The 20,966-nt window shown below is 40.0% G+C and overlaps 1 protein-coding gene across 5 annotated transcripts in view; it reads right to left on the reverse strand.

The window, feature by feature from the left end:
* The window catches only part of LOC104831172 (mitogen-activated protein kinase kinase kinase MLT), a 95,603-nt gene that overhangs the window by 62,033 nt on the left and 12,604 nt on the right, over positions 1-20,966 (reverse strand). For all 5 annotated transcript variants that reach the window (XM_010566572.1, XM_010566587.1, XM_010566596.1 and 2 more), the window contains exon 3: positions 2,123-2,210. In XM_010566572.1, coding sequence (XP_010564874.1) covers positions 2,123-2,210 — 88 coding nt within the window. The remainder of the gene's footprint in view (positions 1-2,122; positions 2,211-20,966) is intronic.

Raw genomic sequence — 20,966 nt, forward strand, 5'->3', positions numbered from 1 at the left:
CTGAGAACCTTTTGGGAGGAGGCAGCTGTGGTCAAAAACCAGATCTGAAAGCTAGGCATTGAGACTGCTGTTGACAGAGACAGCCAGTGACATCTAGAATGATGTGATCCATGTTAGCAGCTCTCCGGGTGGGATGATCGGTTATCACACTAACATACATCCCAGCAGGAAAACGTGTTTTGACTGCAGATGTAGCCTTTCTCAGAGAACTCTTTTGACAATCCCACGTAAGACGTTACGTGCAGCTACTGCTTGGTACATGCCAACGCTTGGCTGAATGCCCTCATCTCCATCACTCTGAGGAAACATTAGCTTCTCAGGATTTACTCTTGTTTGGGATTTTCCCTTATAAGAAGTGGATCTGACTAAACACAGGGTTAAGTCTGCAACACTGAAGGCCATCCAGAAGATCACGGAGTGAAAATCCCTCTAAAAAATATTTCAAGCACAGTTAACATTTCTCAGTAGCTATTCTTTCATTTGAAGATGGTGTGGGGAAATGGAGCCTTGTTTCCCTTCCAACCCATGGGACGCCAGTCTCCTTGGAAGTTGCAGGGAGAACCAATGCAGTTTGTTAAAAAAAGCTTTTTTCTTTAGCCAGGATGGAATCAGAACTCCCTAAGTAACAAAGTGATTGGACTACATAGTGTAGTCTCTTTTTCACAGATGGTTAGAGTCCCCATGCCCAATGACATAATGAACTACTTTAGCGGCTGTCTGTCCTGTGACTGGCAAGCAGGTCAAATGTCCTCTGAACACTGACCTTTTGTGAGATCAAACTGAGGACTTTCTGATCCAGACATCATCCTGAGTTGCTGATTACACATCTCCTTTGTTACTCAGCTTGCTGATTTACACTTATTACTTATGTTATAAATTACAGTAAAATTACATTACTGGATTTATTAACTTGCTGTTATTTTCATTGCTTCAAGAAGGTATTCAAGTTCCTGTCTATATGCTATCACCAGTGCATCCTCTGAGTGGCGTAGACTGGTCAACAACCATGCGCCTCTGGAATACTCACAGCAACACCATAACCTCCAGTAGGCAGATACTCCTGTAAGCAAAGCTCCCCTATCTCAGATGCACTCCCACCGGATTACACTGCCATCTACTGTGATAATCAGACATCTAAGAGACAGGTAGAAATAACTGAATTTTCACAGGTTCTGTCCACCATCTGAGAACCAATAAAAACCTGAAGGGCAGTGTTTCATCAAACTGCTATTAAACTGTGCCACCATGCAAAGACTACTCTTCGCATCAAGCTCTTTGAAGTGTTACAAACGTGCCAAAACATGCCTCCTAATCCACGCTTTCATGGTTTTTACCTCTCCAAACATTTGTTTCAGCAGACTGGAGATTTCTTTGCTTTGGGTTTATTTTCTACTACTATTTTACCTACTTTCTCCCATACAGAAAAGGGAGAAATTACATTACCTGTAATGTAATTTTTTATCTTGACCAACTCCCAAGATAAGGGAAGGAAGCTTAAAGTGGTGATAGGAAAAAATCCCCCAAAACCCAACAAACCAACAAAATCACAAAACCCAACCTCCACATAATTCTAGGAGTGCCAGAATGAATGAAACCTAGGTTTCACACCTAGGTGAATAAACGGAATTGTCTTATGGGGTCTAATAAACCCTTGACTCTATTTCAAATTCTTTCCACGGCTGGGAAGTTCCCAGTGCAGATTCTCCTGTTTTCAATACAGGCAGAATTCATGGTGCAGCTCTGCTCTGAGCACACTCTCAGCCTTCCCTTTTCACAGAACTTGCCAGAACTCTGTATCATGAAAACCTCTACTTCTGTCACACATCAGTTAAAATGGAAAAGCAATTCACAGAACAGAGTGAAAGTTTCATTTTAACGGAGTGCTGAGTTTGTGCATTAAGAACGTCACAGGCTCCGACTGCCTCTGTGCTGCTACCAGCCATGCCCCCAGCCTAGTTCCTACCTCCAGCACTCCCATTTACATTGAGGCAGGTGGTGCTGAGCACTCTAACATTCAAAGAAGGCCAGAACAATTAGCAAAACACTGAAATTGGGTAAAGCTAATACCTTGTAACACTGGAGTTTTACAGAATCAAGACAAAGGTCAGACAAAAATCCTTACCTGTAACTATGCCATAATTTGGAGGTTCAATGACAGCTCCGTAGAACTGAATGATGTTTTTGTGACTGAGCACACTGAGTATTTCTGCCTGTTGAAAACAAGCAAACAAAACTGTTAGACAATTAGGAATGGGGCATTTGCTATAGTAGTTTAGTTTATACCCAAGCGGGTATACACATATGTGTAACATATATAAATACACAGATATCTAGGAAAGACTGTCCACAAATGCTTGGCATTTGAAAACCTCATGAGGGAGTTTGGCAGGTGAATGCTTAGTATGTTTGGTGAAAAAAAAAAATATTTTTTTTCAGACTATTCTTTCATGGCCAAGGCACAGATGTAGAAGCTAAGTCTTTGGAAAAACTGAAGGCCTTGGAAAACTTTGTTCAAAGAAAGATCTGGGATTTTTGGCAGAGTTGCAGCAGTCCTATCCAGAATTTGTGTTTATGCACAAAGTACTATGGGTTCAGTGAGTCCAGCACTTTAGGCTGTTAGAGCATACCATGCACACAGAGCTCCATCCAATGTTTACTGGAAACGTGGAGTTTCCAGGCATGCGCTGTGGAGTCTGATTGAATACACAGAGCAAGTATGCTTGAGATTGCCAAATAGCCAGCAGTACAGTTGAAACTGCTCCTCAGAGCAGGCTGCAGATGTTTGGAAACTCTGGGTAAATATACAAAACCTTCAAATTCCACTTGAACAATGCTTCTAAGTTTGAAAGAGACTGAGGAAATGAGAACGTATCCACACAAATTAAGGCATATAGTCCCTATGATTTTTGCAAGAAAAGAAGGTCAGATGTCTCATTCAAGGTCTCTCAACAGTTTCACCTCTGTAGTATATTAAAATAAATATTCAAGAGATTTTATACACGTTTTTACAGAAATATATGTATTATACAAATACAGAGATATGCTATTATATATTTTTCTCTACAGCAATGCATTACTTTAAGACTTTGAGATTATGTTAACTCTAAACCAGCCAACAGCATCTAGTAAGAACAAAATCACAATTAATTCCTCTGAACTTATCGAAAGTATCTGATCTGACAGATCCCTTCTTGGATCCCTTGACTAGCTGTAGGAGTGTTGCTGTTCACTTGCAGGTGAGTCTTCCCACAGTTGCTTAGATAGTTGCCACTTAAATTATTTTGTAGCCTTGTAGATTCACCGAAAACAGGAATACTATAGCAGCTTTGATGCAGAAAACCATGGTACATCAGGTAGTGCTATTGTAATAAATGTAGACATAGTGAAACAGTCATTTTTTTGGCCTGTGTTTTATTGCTGGTACGACGATACACGTGCGTGACTGCATTATTACAAAGGTGTCAGCTCAATTTTTTGCTATTGTTGTTTAAAACCTTTTCTGAGTAACTTCAACACAGTTTTGAGATAAGACCTTTATCTTTAGGTAATGCACTGACATTTACACATATTCAATTAAATCTTTAACTATAGCTTTGAACTTAACTTGGGTTCCACTAGTTCTTCATGCTGCTTAGCCTGCTCAGCAAGGGAAACAGTGTTACCGTGAAGTTAGTCATCTTTTTTCACAATACCAGAAAAGTAATTTTTTAAATGTATGCTGTTTTCAGCAAATCATACTGCAGACTGACTTACCTACAAGTCCACAAAATAATTTAATTGGCAGCTATCTAAGCACATGTTGGAAGACTCACCTGCAGCAGCACTCCTACAGCCAGTCAAAGGATCTGAGAAGGAACCCATAGATCAACAAGGGATCTGTTGGCAGAAGGAGCTCTGCCCTCCAGCTGCAGCCCCACCAGCCTCCCAAGGCAGGGGACTCGCAGCAGCAGCACTGCCCGTTTCATGAGCTGTACCTCCTACCTGCTTCAGTAGCCTGGAGGATGCAGATGACAGCCTAGTCATTCAAAACTCCACCTCCACGGCCTAGCAAATGCAAGACCCCTACACTTCAAAAGCTTCTGTACTGTATCTTCTTTAGGAAATATTAAACTGGGGAATGTCCTCTAATTCCTACCAGCGTTACTACTGGATAACCAGGAGACCTAATACTCCTTGACTGCCTATCTGAATATTGTTAGAAATGAGACAGGAATACCAGGCCACAAACAACATTAGACAAAACTACCTAGACCATCTTTTCTTGAACACCTTGGTCAAGAGGAGTGGAATAAAACTATCTTCTGGTACAGTACTTAAAAATCCATGTCTTCAAAGCACTGTGCACACCACCTGCTGATGTTTACAATACATGCACCTCAACAGGCCATTAGAATTAAATTGACTGGTCTCACATTTAACTTTCCCATGGCATAATGTATTTAGACCCTGGCTATAGAAGTAGTACTAGATGAATCGTTTTAAAGAATGATTAAAAATGCCACATGATGAACATATCCAAGTGCCATAGCTCCCAATTCCACTGCAGCAATGTGCAGAACCCAGTGACTGTCCTCCATCTCACACAAGATGCTGCTGGATCCTGTAAAAGCCCACCAGAGTCACTGGACAACAGGAAGGGCCACACTGCAGCCACCAGCAAAACCCTGGCCTACCAATCACCCAGTGCTACCGTGAAATGGACAACAAGCAGGATAGGAGCACCGGGCCAAGAAGACGAGTCCTTCGCTGCCACGGGCATACAGACACACAGTGCTTTTATTATTTGGAGATTCGAAAATAATTATTTTCTAAGATTATCTTATTTACGGTATATTACACACCAAGATTGCATTCCAGGAGTATGAAGAAATGCTGTGTCAACCATGGCTAATACCCTCATCTTCACATTGATGTTCATACTCTAAACTGGGATTTAACAAACACCAAAGCAAGCTTCCATCTAAGAATAAGGAAAGGCATCTTACCAATTGCCCACAGATATCCCATATTAAGAACCTGGGGGCGGGGGGGGAGGGAATTGCCAACTCTTTCTAAGGACCATTAGTTCTGAAAAAAAATCCTTTCTAAACACTTTTAATCACTCTGCTGTTGTTAGCGCTAGCAATTCTAGACTATTCCTTTCAAGTTTTGCTCTTTTCAGTTGCTATAGACCAGCTGTGAACTCTATTAGCCAATTTAAAGACACTTATTCCTTACAGTGAGAACCAGATGCAAGTCAATCCACATCTTTGAAGCTTTTGTACTTTTTTTGACAAGAAGGTGCCATATTTCAATGAAAGACTGACTTTCAGATAGCAAATTACAAAGTGGTGGTTAAAGACTGGTATTTCAAAGGTCTCTTAGACACTTACAAGAATATTTAGAATCACCTTTAAGCATCAAACTCATACTTAAATCCAAAATGCCTAAAAGCTTGGAAGAAAATCCTGCCATGCATCTGTCTGCCTAAAGGCCACTGAAGAAGCCAGCCCTCACTGGCTTGGGCATGACATGCTCACTTCCGTCGGTAAAGTTGCTATCTATCTTACGCAACCTAAATGAGCATCAATTTCCTTCCTAAAGCCATGGTGATGACAAGTAACAAGTCTTCAGTTATTTCATTATATTACTTTTTTGTGTGAAAGACAGATTTTTTTTATTTTTTTTTTAAATGTTGGATCAAAGCAGAACTAGAAGGAGCTCAGCTGAAGGAAAGGCACAACCCAAACACGTAAATACAAACTCCTTGGACATAACATAGAGACACAAGCAGGCACACAAGGCGACTGCAGTGGAGTTGAGTATTACGTTTAGTCCCATGATAAGCTTAGTCACAGCCTGGTACTGATCATCAAACCATGCTAAAAACCATTCACCCCATACTTACACCACAGGTATGGGTAAAATTATGTCCCTCTCTCGAGTCCTGCTGAAAGGAATTACAGACTAGATGACATTTCTTGAAGGCAAAGGGATTCAGAAGTCTAAACAAACCTAATCCACTGTTTACATAATTCAACCACTATCATGAAATCCAAGGTCAGAGCAAATTACACTAAAAACATTTTAATTTAATTCTCACTTACTGGCTCCTGTGGCGTTACTGTAAATCAAACCCAATTCATAAGACAACTACAGTGTAAGACTTACGAACTCAGGTAATCCCTCAGTGTACAAACTAATTGCATCCTATCAACCATGGTCTACATCACAGTGCTTAACGGCTAATTTGTTTTTATGCCTGTTTAATCTCCGGTTATTGGCAAATGTGAAAATGTCAATTACATCATCTATGACTGACATCACCCTACAGCTGCCTCTAGACCTGCTAGGGCTGCTCTTAACCTTCTAGTACAAACAACTATGCATGAATACTCATATCCTCAGTATTTTCAGCAGGTAAACCCAGGGTCCTCCTCTACGCCTTGTCTGTTCAGCAATTGCTGAACAGACACCACTGACATAGATTTTGAGCATGGCCAGCAGCAGATGAGGGGACGAAGCAAGCTACCTGGACAGCGTGGTCTCGTTACGAGCAGCACAAGCCTCAGCTCACTGGGATGACACAAGTCCTACCTCGCTTTTGCTCTGTCCACTGCCAGTGCAAAAAGAGCAGCAAACGCAGCATAGCCCTGAGGAGATCTTCAAGGTCAGCGCTGACTGCAGATGTAGGCAACGGCCACCTGATGCTGAGCTGGCATTACTCAGGAACGCAGACAGGCCCTACCATCAGATCTTTAATTGTAGCTGCAACGGCAGTAAGGATGTGGACGGAGGCACTTTGCATACAGCTGTGTTGTTGCCTGCCAGCTACTCATACCAGCCGCAGCTGCTCTTGTTAGAGCTCCCTATCCCAAGGCAGCTAAAGTTAGCAAAGACCAAACAACTCAGCATATTTTAGTTACTCTGGTCCTCCTTGGAAATACGTTAGAAAGTTGTTACGCTCACACTTGCAGTCAAGAGAAGTGATCCAAGGGTTTGGGCTAGCCGCCTACTCCAGCAACACAGCTGGATCTGCAAAAGAACATCTGTCCACAGAGTTTTTTCAGTATCAAAAGACTTTTTTTCTTGGGTCTGGGCAAACTAGGCCCACAGCAACTTAACCACCATTTCTTCCAGGTCCCTTTGGAGCCACTGGACAGAGAGGACAAAGTACAGCCGGCCATCCTTCCACCCTGGTCTGAGGATGCTGGTTTAGGATTAACAGAGGAAATAGCTGCAGCCCCTTGTGAGACCATCAGGTCAGCCAGCAGCCAACCGACTCTCCTGTTAATAAACCAGTTAATTGCACAGCAAGAGGCACCTTCTCTCCATGCAAAATTACAGGGTTAGACATGGTTAGCTACTTAATGAATCTGATTAATACAACTTCCTTAACTGCCTTCTAATATTTATTATTACATTATGCAACAGTTTGGTTATTTACTTTTCCAAAGAAATGCTTGCCATGTTTATTAAGGAGATATTTAGACACACTTAAGGCAGCTTTGAAAAGACATTTTTTCCTAAGTCTCATAGCATTTTAAAGGCTTTGACCTTTGTCATGTTCTTGGGAGAGTTGCAACTTCGCTACTCTCAGGGGGTTTTATAGTCTAATAAAAGGGCAGCTGCAAGAGGCCAGCTGATGTTTTATTAAAATCGTTCTATTTACTGACAATCACATACAAAAAGGATAATAGAATGCTAACACAAATCAACCCCAAACCTTTATTTCCAGATTCCTGCTCAAAAATACATTCAGTCTGTGTCCATTTTCATGTCTCAGGAATGATCTCCTGTGAATTCACTGATGTCTAATAAGGCATGATGTCTCTAATACATTAGTTTCTCTAGGTAAATGAGCCCAAATCATTTTACAGATGCAATACTAAGACAATGAGCATCTAAAGCTACAGTTCCACTACAAAACACTAGTGAAATATGCATCTTAAAATCCTACAGGCTTATGTTTTTTTAATGTAATGCTGACAAATCATTAAGCCAAAAAACTGCATATTTTTCACAAGATATTTTTATGTTTTACATGCTTGAACATAAATATTATACAGCCTCATGATGATTCTTTTTAAAGCACATTAAGGTTTTGATAGAAGCCAGAAATTACCCACAGCAGATAATTTTTACTATTTCATTGTTTCTGTCTTTTCGAAAGTGAAAACTGAATACAATTCTTAATAAGCAGGATATAGAAACAGTTCATGTAATTTAGCTCTTTCTGGATTATTATCATGCCATAGTCTTAGACACCTAATGTTCTATCATTGCTAACAAATGTTCCTCTCGATATGCAACAAATAAAGGGATACGAAAAGAATTTTAGAAATATAAAACTACTAAGAATTTTACAGCAGGGATGTTATGCAAGTATTACAGTTTTTAATATTAGAAAGAAAAACCAAGCAGATACAAAATAAAAATTTAGGACTCTGCCTAGTGTTTTGTCTATTCTCATAAATTTTTGTAAGGAAAAAGAAAAAAAGGTCTTGTGCTTTGTGGTCCCCAAGAAGAAAGCTATTAATAAGCAAAGAACAGTGATTATCTACTGACAATGTTTGTTAAACCAATTAAACTGTCTTTGATATTAACAAAGCAAGAGGAAAACCACACGAACATAGCAAAGTCAAAGAATCCTCAGTGAGATTTTCTAACTGCAAATAAGCACAGAGTTACCACATGCTTTGACGAGTGCTGTGGACACCCTCCCAGCACAAATGTGTTACCATCCCTTTCAAAGGCAATCATAGTTCTTAAGACTATGGCTGCGTATCACTAAAGCTGTGTGAGTTTGGGGTTCTTTTTCAGTACTCATTTAGAGGATCACTTTCTATAGCCCATTAACAAGTTAAAACTCTGTCAGCATTTGTTATGTCTTAGAAGACAGCCATATATTCAGTGTTTCAGGGATACTATTTCGCAAACCACACAGAGAAGAAGGGTTAAATTACATTCTCAGATTGATGCCACCAGCACTTCTGCAAACAACAGAATTAAATTCTCATAAGTACATCTACAATGACATACAAAACATGTATTTAAAAGCATTTTGATTGAGCAAATGTTTCAAAGCATCAAATTTGCATCCAAAATTATTACACTCTTACAAATCCCAGCAATTAAAAGTGGAAATATAAAGGAAACTAATAAATTCCCAGTTATATAATCATCTTATCATTAGTCTAAACCCATTGTTTTGTATCACCACACAATTCTCATTTTTATAAATCCTGTGGTAGAAACACACTTTAAATACCTTGTATTGAGCTTTAGGTTTAAATCTTGAAGAAAGAAGAAAAAAAGCACATTACCAAGATACTGCAACTGTCATAATGTACCGCGCTGAAGGAACACGGACGTAAATTTATTACGTGCTGTTACAGGTTCACCCCATCTTATGTAATTTACTTTAAAATACTTCATTTGCACCATGCAATAGCAAATGTGTATGGCATTTTTGGAGGTAAGGAACACCACAGGACATGTTAGTAGTAAAATATATTGGATATTGGCCCTTTTAAAAGAAAACTGAGTTTTATAATCTCCTATAACTTTTTACAGCAACCTTTGCACGTAACTTGGCAGTTTTAAGGATAATTTGAAGGCTATGGGATTAGGAGCACTATCTAGTGAATTCAGAACATCCCTGTCAAAACACTGCAAAGGCTTGCTGAGCTCATGGAAAGCAGGTTGGTCTCTCCAAAAATCACAGGGAGATCTGTCCTTGTGATGTGGCAGCACACCTCCTGCCTTACGCAGAAAGAGGCAGTTAGATCAAGCTACCTGGCTCGATCCTGCCACTGACGTACATCAGGCCAGCACAATAACCACATGGAGCCCACCCAGCAGTAACCAAGCAATTGCAGGATCATGGTGTTGGTGTTCCTCATGATGGGAGTTAAAAACTTGCTATCAATGACAGAAGAGGCTGTTAACAGAAGCTGCAGCATTTAGGATAAAACTAAGCAAGGGCACTTTCTGCAGAAAATCCTTACAGAAGGTTTAATAAGCTTGAAAGTGACATTTTGAGTTACAACCACACTGCCAGTTACTAAAAAAAAAAACAAACCAAAACAAACCAAACCAAAACAAACTACAAACCACAAAGATCATGGACAAATAACTCATTTTCACACAGATTTCAACTAGAAATCCACAACGTCCAAACATATCTCACAGGAGTGTTACATTTTGCATCATACAGCTTGAGATTGTATCAGCATTTAGTATTAAGGTACCTGATAAAGGGAGATCTGCCAAGAACAAGAAGAGTAGTTTGGATTTCACTAGTGTTATTCACAGTTAGTAAACCCTTTCAAAACGTGCATAAACTACGTATTTGTAATGGTGTAAAAGTGTAGAAATGAGCAATGTCTTGCATTATAAATACTTCATTCAGGCAGATTTAGAGTAAGAAACTGCCTCCAGCTGCAAAGCAATACCAGCAACAGAATAGAAACAATAGATGAGTGGACTAAAGAGCAGGTTTGAAATATCTGAGCTCCCAGAGAGCAGTTTATTTTCAGCAATCATCATTTCTCTTCTCAATATTGGGAAATTTTCCCATTTACTCACAATCATTTTGAACGCAAATCTGCTTTGACTATAGAGTACACCAACAAAACCCACAACATCTCTAAAATGCAAGGGAATAACAAAATGTGAAACTTTGTGACTCCCTGCTCGCTCCACAGGTGAGCAGGTATCATGGCTAATATGCAAGACCTGAATCTTCCCAGACCCAACAAATGGAAAAATGTCCAAGGAGATTACTTCTGAGATCGAAGTCACTGTAAGTCTCATGAGCACCTTGTTGGAAAGACATTTGGTACCACAGTGATGGGCAAAACCAATCCCCTCTCAAGGAGTCTCTTGCAGTACTTAGGAGCAACAGAAGAGAAAACGATATCAAAGAAATGGTATCTGGAGAAAGGCCATGTTCACACGTATCCAGCCAGAGCAGTGATTTTTCCGAGGTCTGCAGAGTATTAGCAAGGAATCTGGATAAGATAACTTAGAAGAGTAAGTCTAATCATAGTGGCTTTTACTGAACAATTAGCACAGACTCCAGAGACAGCAGCAGCTATACTCATGGATCCTGATCCACTCGTCTAAAGCAGCTATGATCTCAAACTTGATAATGAAAACTGCAATTTAACCAAGGAAAAAAAATCATGTTCTTGATGAGCACTCACTTTAAGCCTGTCTTAGAGTAGATAAACCCAACCTACTGTAGCTAATGATAGGAACAGCACTTGATGGGGATCCCTCTTAGGAATCCCAGTGATTGTTATAATTCCAGAAAATGTTCCTCAACCAGACAGGCTGAGCCCACCCTCATGAAAACAGCACATCACAAAATGTGTTACCTCCCTGTTATACATTAACAGCAACTGCTGGGGAACCATGTGGGGTTTTGCTTTCCACACGGGCTGTCAGAGCTCTTTAGAAGGCTCTCCCCAGTTATCACTCAAAAATGACCTGCCCCTGCAGAAAAACAAAGAATCATTCCCTACCCAGAGACCACCTACTTTAAAAAGACAAAAAACTTTCAGCACAGAAATTCTGGCTGTGACCATCTGGCATAAGAGAAAGGAAAGAAAGTAGCTGCCAACTACAGACCACCTTCTGCTGAAGTGTCTGAGAGTCCTCTGCGGATCAGAAGCATTTTTCATGCCACACCTATGCCATAGCACAAACTCACAAAATCTGGGGTGTTCAAGAAAATGAGCTGTCACTATAATCTGAATCTCTGACTGCTGTGCATTATCTGAATGACACACATCATGGTTTTATGTGCAACTGTCCAAATCTGCTTGCAGTTTTGGTTTTACCATGTACTAGTGATGTATCATCTTCTTTCCTGAATCCAGAGCAGCAAGCTGTCTCTGTGATTTACCACGTCTTCTTTCTCTTTACCACGACTTAAGCAGTAAGTATCCTCTCTCTGGTTACAGCCAGACCTTCCTTTCACCTTGCTGAGGCTGGCAAGAACATAAGCAAGAGCACAGGACTCCACCAAAATCTGACTTGTACCTTCTCCAACTAAGTATGACTGCCCTTCAGCCAGGACCATGCCATCAAACAATAGCCAGAACAACAGACTTCACAGCAGCTCACTGGCTATGTCCACACTACCACATAGACCACTACAGACCAGAGTCTCCACTCCCAACAAAACTAAAGTTTCAGGACATAAATTCCTTACCCACTTTTCAGAAAAGTTACTCTTCTTTATCTAAGATTGAAAACTGTATTTTAGTTAGAAACTTGGCTCAAATGCTACCCCTACTGGGTAGCAATGGTCAAAAAATGAAACTAGACAAAACTTCTGAAATTTCAAGTTTTTACCTTTATGCAAAATAGATCCACTGTTTATTATTTCTTGGAATTCTTCAAGCTACCTTCATGGTAGCTCAATCTTTTTCCATTAAGACTGAAATAATTAAAAAAAACCCCCAATGTCCAAGGCAAAAAATTTAGAGGAAGACTAGCAATATTTTAAAATTGGTTTTAGTGTCATGAAAACACATTTATTAGTATTACTGTACTATGTATGTCTGACATGTAACTTCGGCTTTTCCCCTACTTCTCTTTGATTAATTTCTGTACACAGAACTCCTTATCTTACCTAGACTTCTTTATAGCTATCTGCTTACACAGATATGTCAATAACAACTATTTCATTTCTAATCTTTGTTATTAAAAACCCTTATTTTCAGAAAAGAAAACTTTTTTTAAATTATGTTGACATCATATCTATTAAGAATACAAGCTGTCAGCCTCAAAATAAATTGTTTAAAAAAGCAGTAACTTGAATACCAGTATCTCTGAACTCTGTAGAAATTGGAAATCTAGAAGAACCTATCTAGAAGAGTGATAGAGACTAATTACAGAGTGACCTGGTATCCTGTGAAGGCAGTAGCTTTGAGTTTCACGAACAGCAGACTTAAAAGGAGCAGGAACTAGCGGGTTTTGTACCACCACAGGATACCAAATTAAGCCAAAAGTCTTTCTCATTGCTCTTTTCCAACCAAACAGCAATATCCCGAGCCAGTTCCTTCCCCAAAATTACAACAGAATGACCAGAGGTGCTGTAACTTCTACCCATGTCTGTGCTGCAACCTTGGCTCTGCAGTTCAAACCCACCAGAAAGAGTAAAACTGAATAATGAGCCAAACTGAGAACACAAAGCCTGAGACCTGCTCTAACTCCTTCACGATGGTTTGGTAGAACAGAGCACATGCAAGCCAGGAGCATTTCCTCTAAGGAGAGTTGGAAATGTGAAAAAAATCACAGCATCACTCATGCCATTAATTCTCATCCTCCAACACGTACAAAATGTTTCTGAGAACTGCTCTAACTCACACACATGAATAGACCAAAATTTCTAAAAGAATACAGATGTAGGAAAAAGTGGTAAATAGAAGACAGTTGAATGCAAAAATAACAGTACTGCAGTAATACTCCACAATGTAACCACAGTATGTTTTAGGGTAAACATGTAAAGGGAAAGAACATCTTGCAACCACATTCAGCTTTAGCATTTCCCCATTTGTGAATTTCTACTTCCACACCAGTAATCTGCACCTTCAGACTTCATTTGAATCTTCCCTTTCATCATTTTATTAGAAAACTTCCAGACGCATCAGAAATAAATGAGGAATACCACACACATAACCCAGTGGGAGATTAAGAACATTTAAAAGGCCAGTTAGAAAATAGAGATTATCTATTTTGTGATTACAAAACAATTGACTTGCACTACTACCTCCATTGCCCTGCACTGTGCTTCCCAAGGACCTGCAATAAATGAAACAGCACAGAGGAAGCAGGAACACTGCATTACATGAGCCCACAGGAACTTCAGGACTGGGGTCACATCATGCAGTGTACCAATGAAACCTCTTTCCTACAGGCTGTACCTGAAGAGCCGAAGAGGAGGCAACATGCTGCAGCAAGTGACAATTCCAGTCTGAATCTGAGCGCAGCAAAAAGAATTGTCATTTCTCTTCCAATTCTAGCAACGCCTGAGTCCTTGCTCAATTGCCAACTGATTTATGCTCTGAGTATGACAAGGACTACATTGGCAAAGTTCACAACAATGAACTGAGCTCACAAGCTGGATCTAGCGCCCAGGAGCTCCGTGCTGTTTTGGTGGCACAGAGCACATTCAAACCTGCAACATCTCTTTTGGTGTGGAAGAATAACAGCATCATGTATACCACAGCTTCCCATTTTCCAGTGGCAGAGGTATGCAAAAACTCATCTGAGGACTATTCTAATTTAGGGAGATATAGGGAGAAACCAACTCCCATCAAGGATCAGACATGAGCAAATGTCATTTTCTACGTGACCTTCAAGTCAGGCAAGGTTGGGATGACTTTAAGCATTCTCCTTCATCCAAGCAAAATCATCCTCTAGCAATACTGATCACAAATCTTTGCTGCCCGAGATACATCTCTCCAGAGGGCATATCCAGAACTCTTTTCCACCCTGTCAGAGTGGTGTATGGCTACATGACATTTCCTCTCCTTTTCCATGTGTGCTGCTATTGTGCTGTGCACTTTACTTGCAACACCACGGGCCTGCTGAGGGTGTTCACTTCTAGGAGACAATTCCCTGATTCCAGGGAAAGTCCTTCCTTCTGCCTGGCAAAAAAGAAAAGAAATGGAGCTTAGGAAAGCTAACTTACAAGAAAGATGCAGTACTGGCAGGAAAAAAGCACCCAGAGAAACATTTCTTCTTCTCTTGAAGTAGAGTTAGCGATACCTTATTATTAGTATACAGTGTTACCCCAAAGAGGGTTTGGCTGATCCCGTGTATCTGGAAGGCAGTCAGAACCCTTCCACTTTTTTCCCTTCTTGAGTTTGAATTGTTGCAGTTTGGAGGCCTTTTGAGATTTCTCCTCAAGGGCAATTTTATCAATTATCTCTGTCTTTATAAAATCTGGATATAATTACTATAGTTGGCTCTGAGTGGAGAATATAAGACCATTTGGAGATCACTGTTGTGTAGAGTAAGTGTGATGGTCTTGCACATTACTGCAAACCTTGCAAATATTAATAAACATTTCAACCATTAATTATTCCATATTGTATTCTCAGGGGCGGCACCTTGTTGTTAGTTTCAGAGATGGTTTGGAAAGGAAGAATAATTTTTAGTTTTAGCTGGGTAAAGATTAGATACCCATCTTCAGCACTTTCAGGACACACAATTTTGTGATGAATGCTCATAACTCTTGCTAAAAATCTAACTACATTTTTAGCTAGTAAACTGTTTGAGAAATAAAGACATTTCCTACAGAGCATTTCAATTGGGTCAATGATGCATCTAACTTTAGGTGCCTGCATTCAAAAATTATTTTGATACTGCTTCAAGGTCTCCATTGCTTGCTCCCATTACTCCCAAACCACCAAAAAACAAAACTCTTTTTTTGAAAAGGAAATCTTAAGGAACAGAGATCTTAAGCTTTTAGAAGTGTCCTGCATCTTTTCATACACACTCACTGTTTAATTTAGACTAACATACCTTTATTATTGTGTATGAACAAAAAGAAAGCACAAGGTGTAGTAGCCTTCTGAAAATATTGCTTTTTTGTTAAAAGTCTCAGCTGAATTCAGAATTTTGATGGGTTGAAGTAAATGGTGGTGCTAGAATACTACTGAAGTTGTAGAAGTCAGATCCTAATTCTTCCAAATAGATATTTTAAGATATACAGCTTCTTTAAAATGAGAGGAAGTAAAACTCCTCATTCTTTTAAAAGCTGTGTACAGGGATGGATTTTCACAACGATGAACAGCCTAATCGGGGTGAAGAATCCTCAACTGAAAGCTCACAAAGGGACCCCTCTATCCATTCTCCATTTTTTCATTTCCACTTTTCTCTTGAAAGGAGTGTCTCACCGGAGAACCGGAAGAGTGAAAGATTTTAAAGTACAGGACTGAAATCCATCAAACCCAGGATTGCGGTCCAAACCCAACCAGCTGTCAAACCCAGAGATACGAATGTATGCGCACTTCTGCCTAATAAAATTTGAATCAAACACTTTGCATCTGATTCTCCATGTGAGCTTTTATGCAAACTTCTAAAGTGCAAGGAATCCTGGGGTGGAAGAGCTATTCTGAGAGCTTTCACATAGTTCATGTAATTAGGGAAACCACTTCCTTTGATTGTAAGTGTTCAAAACAGCTGAATTTCTTCTTTCAAAGGAACTCTGTGATTTGGGTCATCTCTTTTACTTGCTCTTTCATGTTTCTCAAGATGAGAGGTGAGACTGTAGAGCACATTATTTAGAAAAAAAAAAAGATTCCACTTTTTGTTTTAGGGATTGAACTTGGACTATTCAAAAGGTTGTCATTTGGAAATCTATCTTTCTTTCCCTCCCTCTGTTTCCTTCCTTTTCTGATAAGCTCTTCAGTGGCTCCAGTGAACATAGTCCAAAATGCCAATTTAAACCTAAGGGAAAACTGAAATACAGTACATGAAGGAAAAGCGACTCTCATTTTCCTTTGTACGGTTGTGGCTGAATATGTAATTATAAAGGAGCTCTAGCTGCAGGATTTCAGTCCCCATGTCACGTTTACTTTTTTAATGGTTCTAAACACTGACCAAGCAAAAAGGCAGAAATAGAGATTTTAAAAGGCAAACAAAGCAGCTGCCCTGGTCTTTGAAATGGGTCTGCGGGTTGGTTTTGTTTTGGTTTTGTTTGGGTTTTTTTTTCCCAAAAAGGGAACACAGGTCACAGTTTCAAGGCAACGACCATGTCACTAGAGCTAACAGTCGATGCCAGTGTCATTACAGACTCAAGTGTCACTTGCCCTGAATTTCTTGAGCCAGGCACCCCCTTAGTGCTGTTACTCCACGTTTGTCTCTGTAACAGCTGTAACAGGGAGGGTATCTCTCCCTTCTCACAGTATAGCACAGAAACACAGTAATGAAAAGGTAGGAGGTTTCATACTGCAGATTTCAAATTTATTAAGTAACAACAGTATGCTTGTTTACCCCAGGAGGACCAAACTTTATTCCCAGTCAGTGAAAAGTCCCAGGACTCATTCCAGAATTCCAGTGTTAACAGGGAAGCGGTTTGCAATGGGAACAGAGTAAACCACTTGGGACACAGCGCCAGAAACCATATTACTGCCAACTTCTGCACAGGACAGATGGGACACTGGCTTGGAAAGACGACTTTACAATAAAGACTTTGTACAAATACATGAACAACCAAAAAAGAAAAATTTAAGAGCAGAACTCCAAAATGGTGGTCCTAACAAGTGGGGTTCTGGATCTTGTATTTGCCTTTAGGGCCCTCGCAAACTCTTAGAGGGGGTACTACCAAGGTGACATCCAAAAGGAAGAGCAATTCAACAGCTCCAAATTTTATCCATCTGTTGCTACATGCTCACATCACACACAGCAGCTCAGCATACACAGACACATCACAAAGAGGTCAAAGGAAAAAGCCTTTTCCTGGGTTTAAGAGATTAAAAGTACAGAGTTCACCAAAAAGGAAAACCACCAATCACTACTTATAAGCCATCATCTTTAAAAGGATTGCCTCAAATGCAGATGACATTACAAAAATTGAGGTTATTATATGACTAGACAAAAAGTGATTTCTGTGCTTTTCCTCCTCTAACTGCACACAGGCACGCACTACATCTCCTCTGCTCTGTGATTCTTCCAAGGAAGAGGAAAAGATATCTTCCTGGAAAATGTCACTCGCTCACTCAAGGGTGCAGCAACTAGATTATTTTAACAAGTTTCCAGAACAACCACCTACTCACCCCTCCTATTCTGCCTCTGCCAGATAAAAATTTGCAGAGAGACTCAGCTTTCCTTGAAAAGCTGACATCCCCCCAGCCTGCATGCTTGCCTTTTGGTTTTTCCACCTTTCAAAGATGTACTTTGTACAAAGCAACTGCACGTTGTCTTCCTGTATCCACCAGTAGCTTCCTCGCTTCCCCTACAGCAGCTCAGGGGTTTTACAAACCATGCTTATTTTTGATGCGGCTATGGGAAACTCACGTGCCCGATACACAAAACCCACAGCTATTTGGTCAGGTGTGTATCACGTACCATGACATGATTTTTTCTCTCCCCTGCTTACAACATTTAGCCATAAGGAACCTCAATTTAGAAGTTTTGGAGTAAAATAAATGAGCAACCAGAGACAGAAGAAGAGAAGTGGAAGCCGTGTGGCAGTGTCCCCTTTCAGTGATGTCCAGGGGCCAGGCACTACTTCGCCGAGGAGGTGCAGCCGTACGGGGGCCCCTCCTGTGTGCAGGAGGCTGCCCCGCTCTCCAGGCATCAGGCAGCTGAGCTGCAGAGGGGACCAAGGAGGCATAGAAATGGTCACTGCTACTTGAGTCACCCAGTTTCCCAGTGGAGCTGGCTTTCTTAAATAGAAATTATGCATAATGTAGATTCACGAAACATTAATCTAATAAACAAACATGTATTTATTTGCAAATACGATTCTTCCCCAGTAGCTGAACTGTAACAGATGAAATACATTTAAAAAGACAAACAGGGCAGTTTGGAGGCAGCTGGATCAGAAGAGCAGCTCCGTATTTGCCCTTATTGGCCTCATCTCCCCAGTGTGTTAGTGCAATCAATTGAGTATGAGAGAAAGAGTTAAGGCTGAAGCTGTTCTCTGGGCTCCTCTGCAGCCTCCAGCTAACATAAACAGGTCTGAATGCTTCCTTGTGACTGTTTATATTGTCCTCTTAAAAAGGAAACTTTCTCTAGCAGCACCTTAATAAGTGGCAATAGGTAAATGTGAAATAACTTTTAAAATCTTAGTTGCATTACAATTAAAAAGATTTATTTTGATACTTCCCTTAAAGTTAGGATATATATTTGTGTATATTTTTTCTTCAACTTTGTTTTCAGTGAAATCTTGTGCCCCAGACCCTTATACAACTCACACACAGCCAGTCAAAAATTAAGGACAAAAAAAAAACCAACCCGAAAACCAAAAAACCAAAGCAAGTAAAGGAGAGCATGTCTAGTCCTACTGAGTGTTTTACTGCCCTCTTAAGAAGACAAAACATGTTGTTCAAAATTCCACTGCTACCATGTGCATGGTGGGTAGTTCTGGGTCCCCAACCAAAGATTGTGGCTCCTGCACTCAGCTTTGAATACACCTGTGAAAAAACAGCCTCCAGGAGACCAATGGTCCCAGACTCCAATCACATCAACTCCAGCACAGATCCCTGACTTCATCTGAACCATCACACGGGCATGCAACGAGCCAGAAACTGCATTAGATTCAAACAATACTTCCACACACCTCAACAGCAACTTTGGTATCACCAGAAACAATAATTTGTCATTCTGTATGCTGCAGTGAGTGTAAATTATTTAAAGTCCCCAGGGACTGCAACACCGACAGACTTCAATGCAGGTCACAGATCTTTAAATACTCAGCTGTCCCTCAAAGCACTCGAGACTCAAACATGCAATCACCGTACTCTAAAGTTACCACTAGATCTCACCTGCCATGCAATTTTGTACTGTAACTTGTTTCAAGAAAACTATGTAGTTAGATAAAAGAAGAGGTAAGACTAACTTGAACCAACCCTCAACTGCTTGAGCCTGCAACAGCCTCACACATCACCTTGAGAGAAAAGGATTTCTTCCGCATCCATGAGATTTCTACAGCAAAGCTTCAGGACAGCTTAAACATCCAAAAATACCATTTTGCAGTTGATCACTTCAACAGAAGCTCAGGGTCAGAGAATGTCGTGGGAGGGGAAACAAAAGAGCTGCCATTTGATGTCAAGGGTTGCTGGCATGGAGAAATAAGCAAAACAACCTCTCCTCCAAATTATAAATAATAACTGAGCCCATGCAAAAAGAAAACAGAAAAGGGATAAACATGTCTAGAGGGAAAAAAAACCCAAAACAAAAAAACTAGGAAAAATAGCCTTAATTGCAGCTAAGTATCTACTGGCAACTTGAGCAACCCCCTGTCAAACAAAAATTTGCAGCAGGTTGACAGAATAATTTTTAAGACAATACAGGATAGAATTAAACTAATTATGAAACTAAAGAATATTTAATAATATCCTAACAGGCTGCATATTGTGGATAGCAAAAAGTGTAACAAAGAGTGCTTTCTAAATAATCAGACAGTTTTTCTCCCTATTCTAAACAACGTTCATTCATAATTTGTAGGAAACTGGCATAAAAACTTGTTTACCTGCAGATGTTGCACCTTCTGAAAAAACAAAATTAAAGATAATTGAGGTAAAAGGGTCCAAACCTCACAGAGATATTCCTAACCCAGGGATCAAGCACACAGTAAGTTCCTGTGTCTCAACCAAGCTACGGCAACTGCACATGTATTCTTGACCAGCAGCACGTGCAAGGTAATTTTGCTTCACACTGAAAAAGTTTAGGGTGATTCAAAAGTCAAGTGAAAGGAAGCATCAGCCAAATCTGGTGCATCTTAGCTTATTAATTTACCCATTTATCAAGTTTGTTTATGTAGTAACTGTTCAAAACTGCCCACCAGTCAACAGAAGGACACGTGTACTTAATCCTTTACAATTTCAGTACAAAATCTGGTGGTTTAGCTGATTAAAAAAAAGGATAGGTTAACTTCTTAAATACAGCTACAGCAAGATTCCCAGCACTGTGTAATTGCTTTTCATTTATTGCAAGCTAAGATGACAACACTGACAGTCACTATGTCTCAATTGACTCAAAATAACTTTTGAAGCCACAGATTGCCAGTCTGGGCCCTGACATGCCAATTCCACTGAAGCTGATGTCTAAATCAAATTAAGCCAAAATTGGCTTGATTTAAAAGAACATGTATACACAAGCCTGTGTAAGTAAGAATCTCAAATTAAGCTGGTCAAAAAACCTCAGTAAGCCACACAACTTATACTACAAATACTCATTATTTACATGAAGCAACTCTGAAAGACGTTACTCATCTAATGAAAAACTTGGTATAAAAA

This window comes from Haliaeetus leucocephalus, unplaced genomic scaffold (assembly GCF_000737465.1).
Source record: "Haliaeetus leucocephalus isolate CR32 unplaced genomic scaffold, Haliaeetus_leucocephalus-4.0 Scaffold1, whole genome shotgun sequence".
Taxonomy (NCBI): domain Eukaryota; kingdom Metazoa; phylum Chordata; class Aves; order Accipitriformes; family Accipitridae; genus Haliaeetus; species Haliaeetus leucocephalus.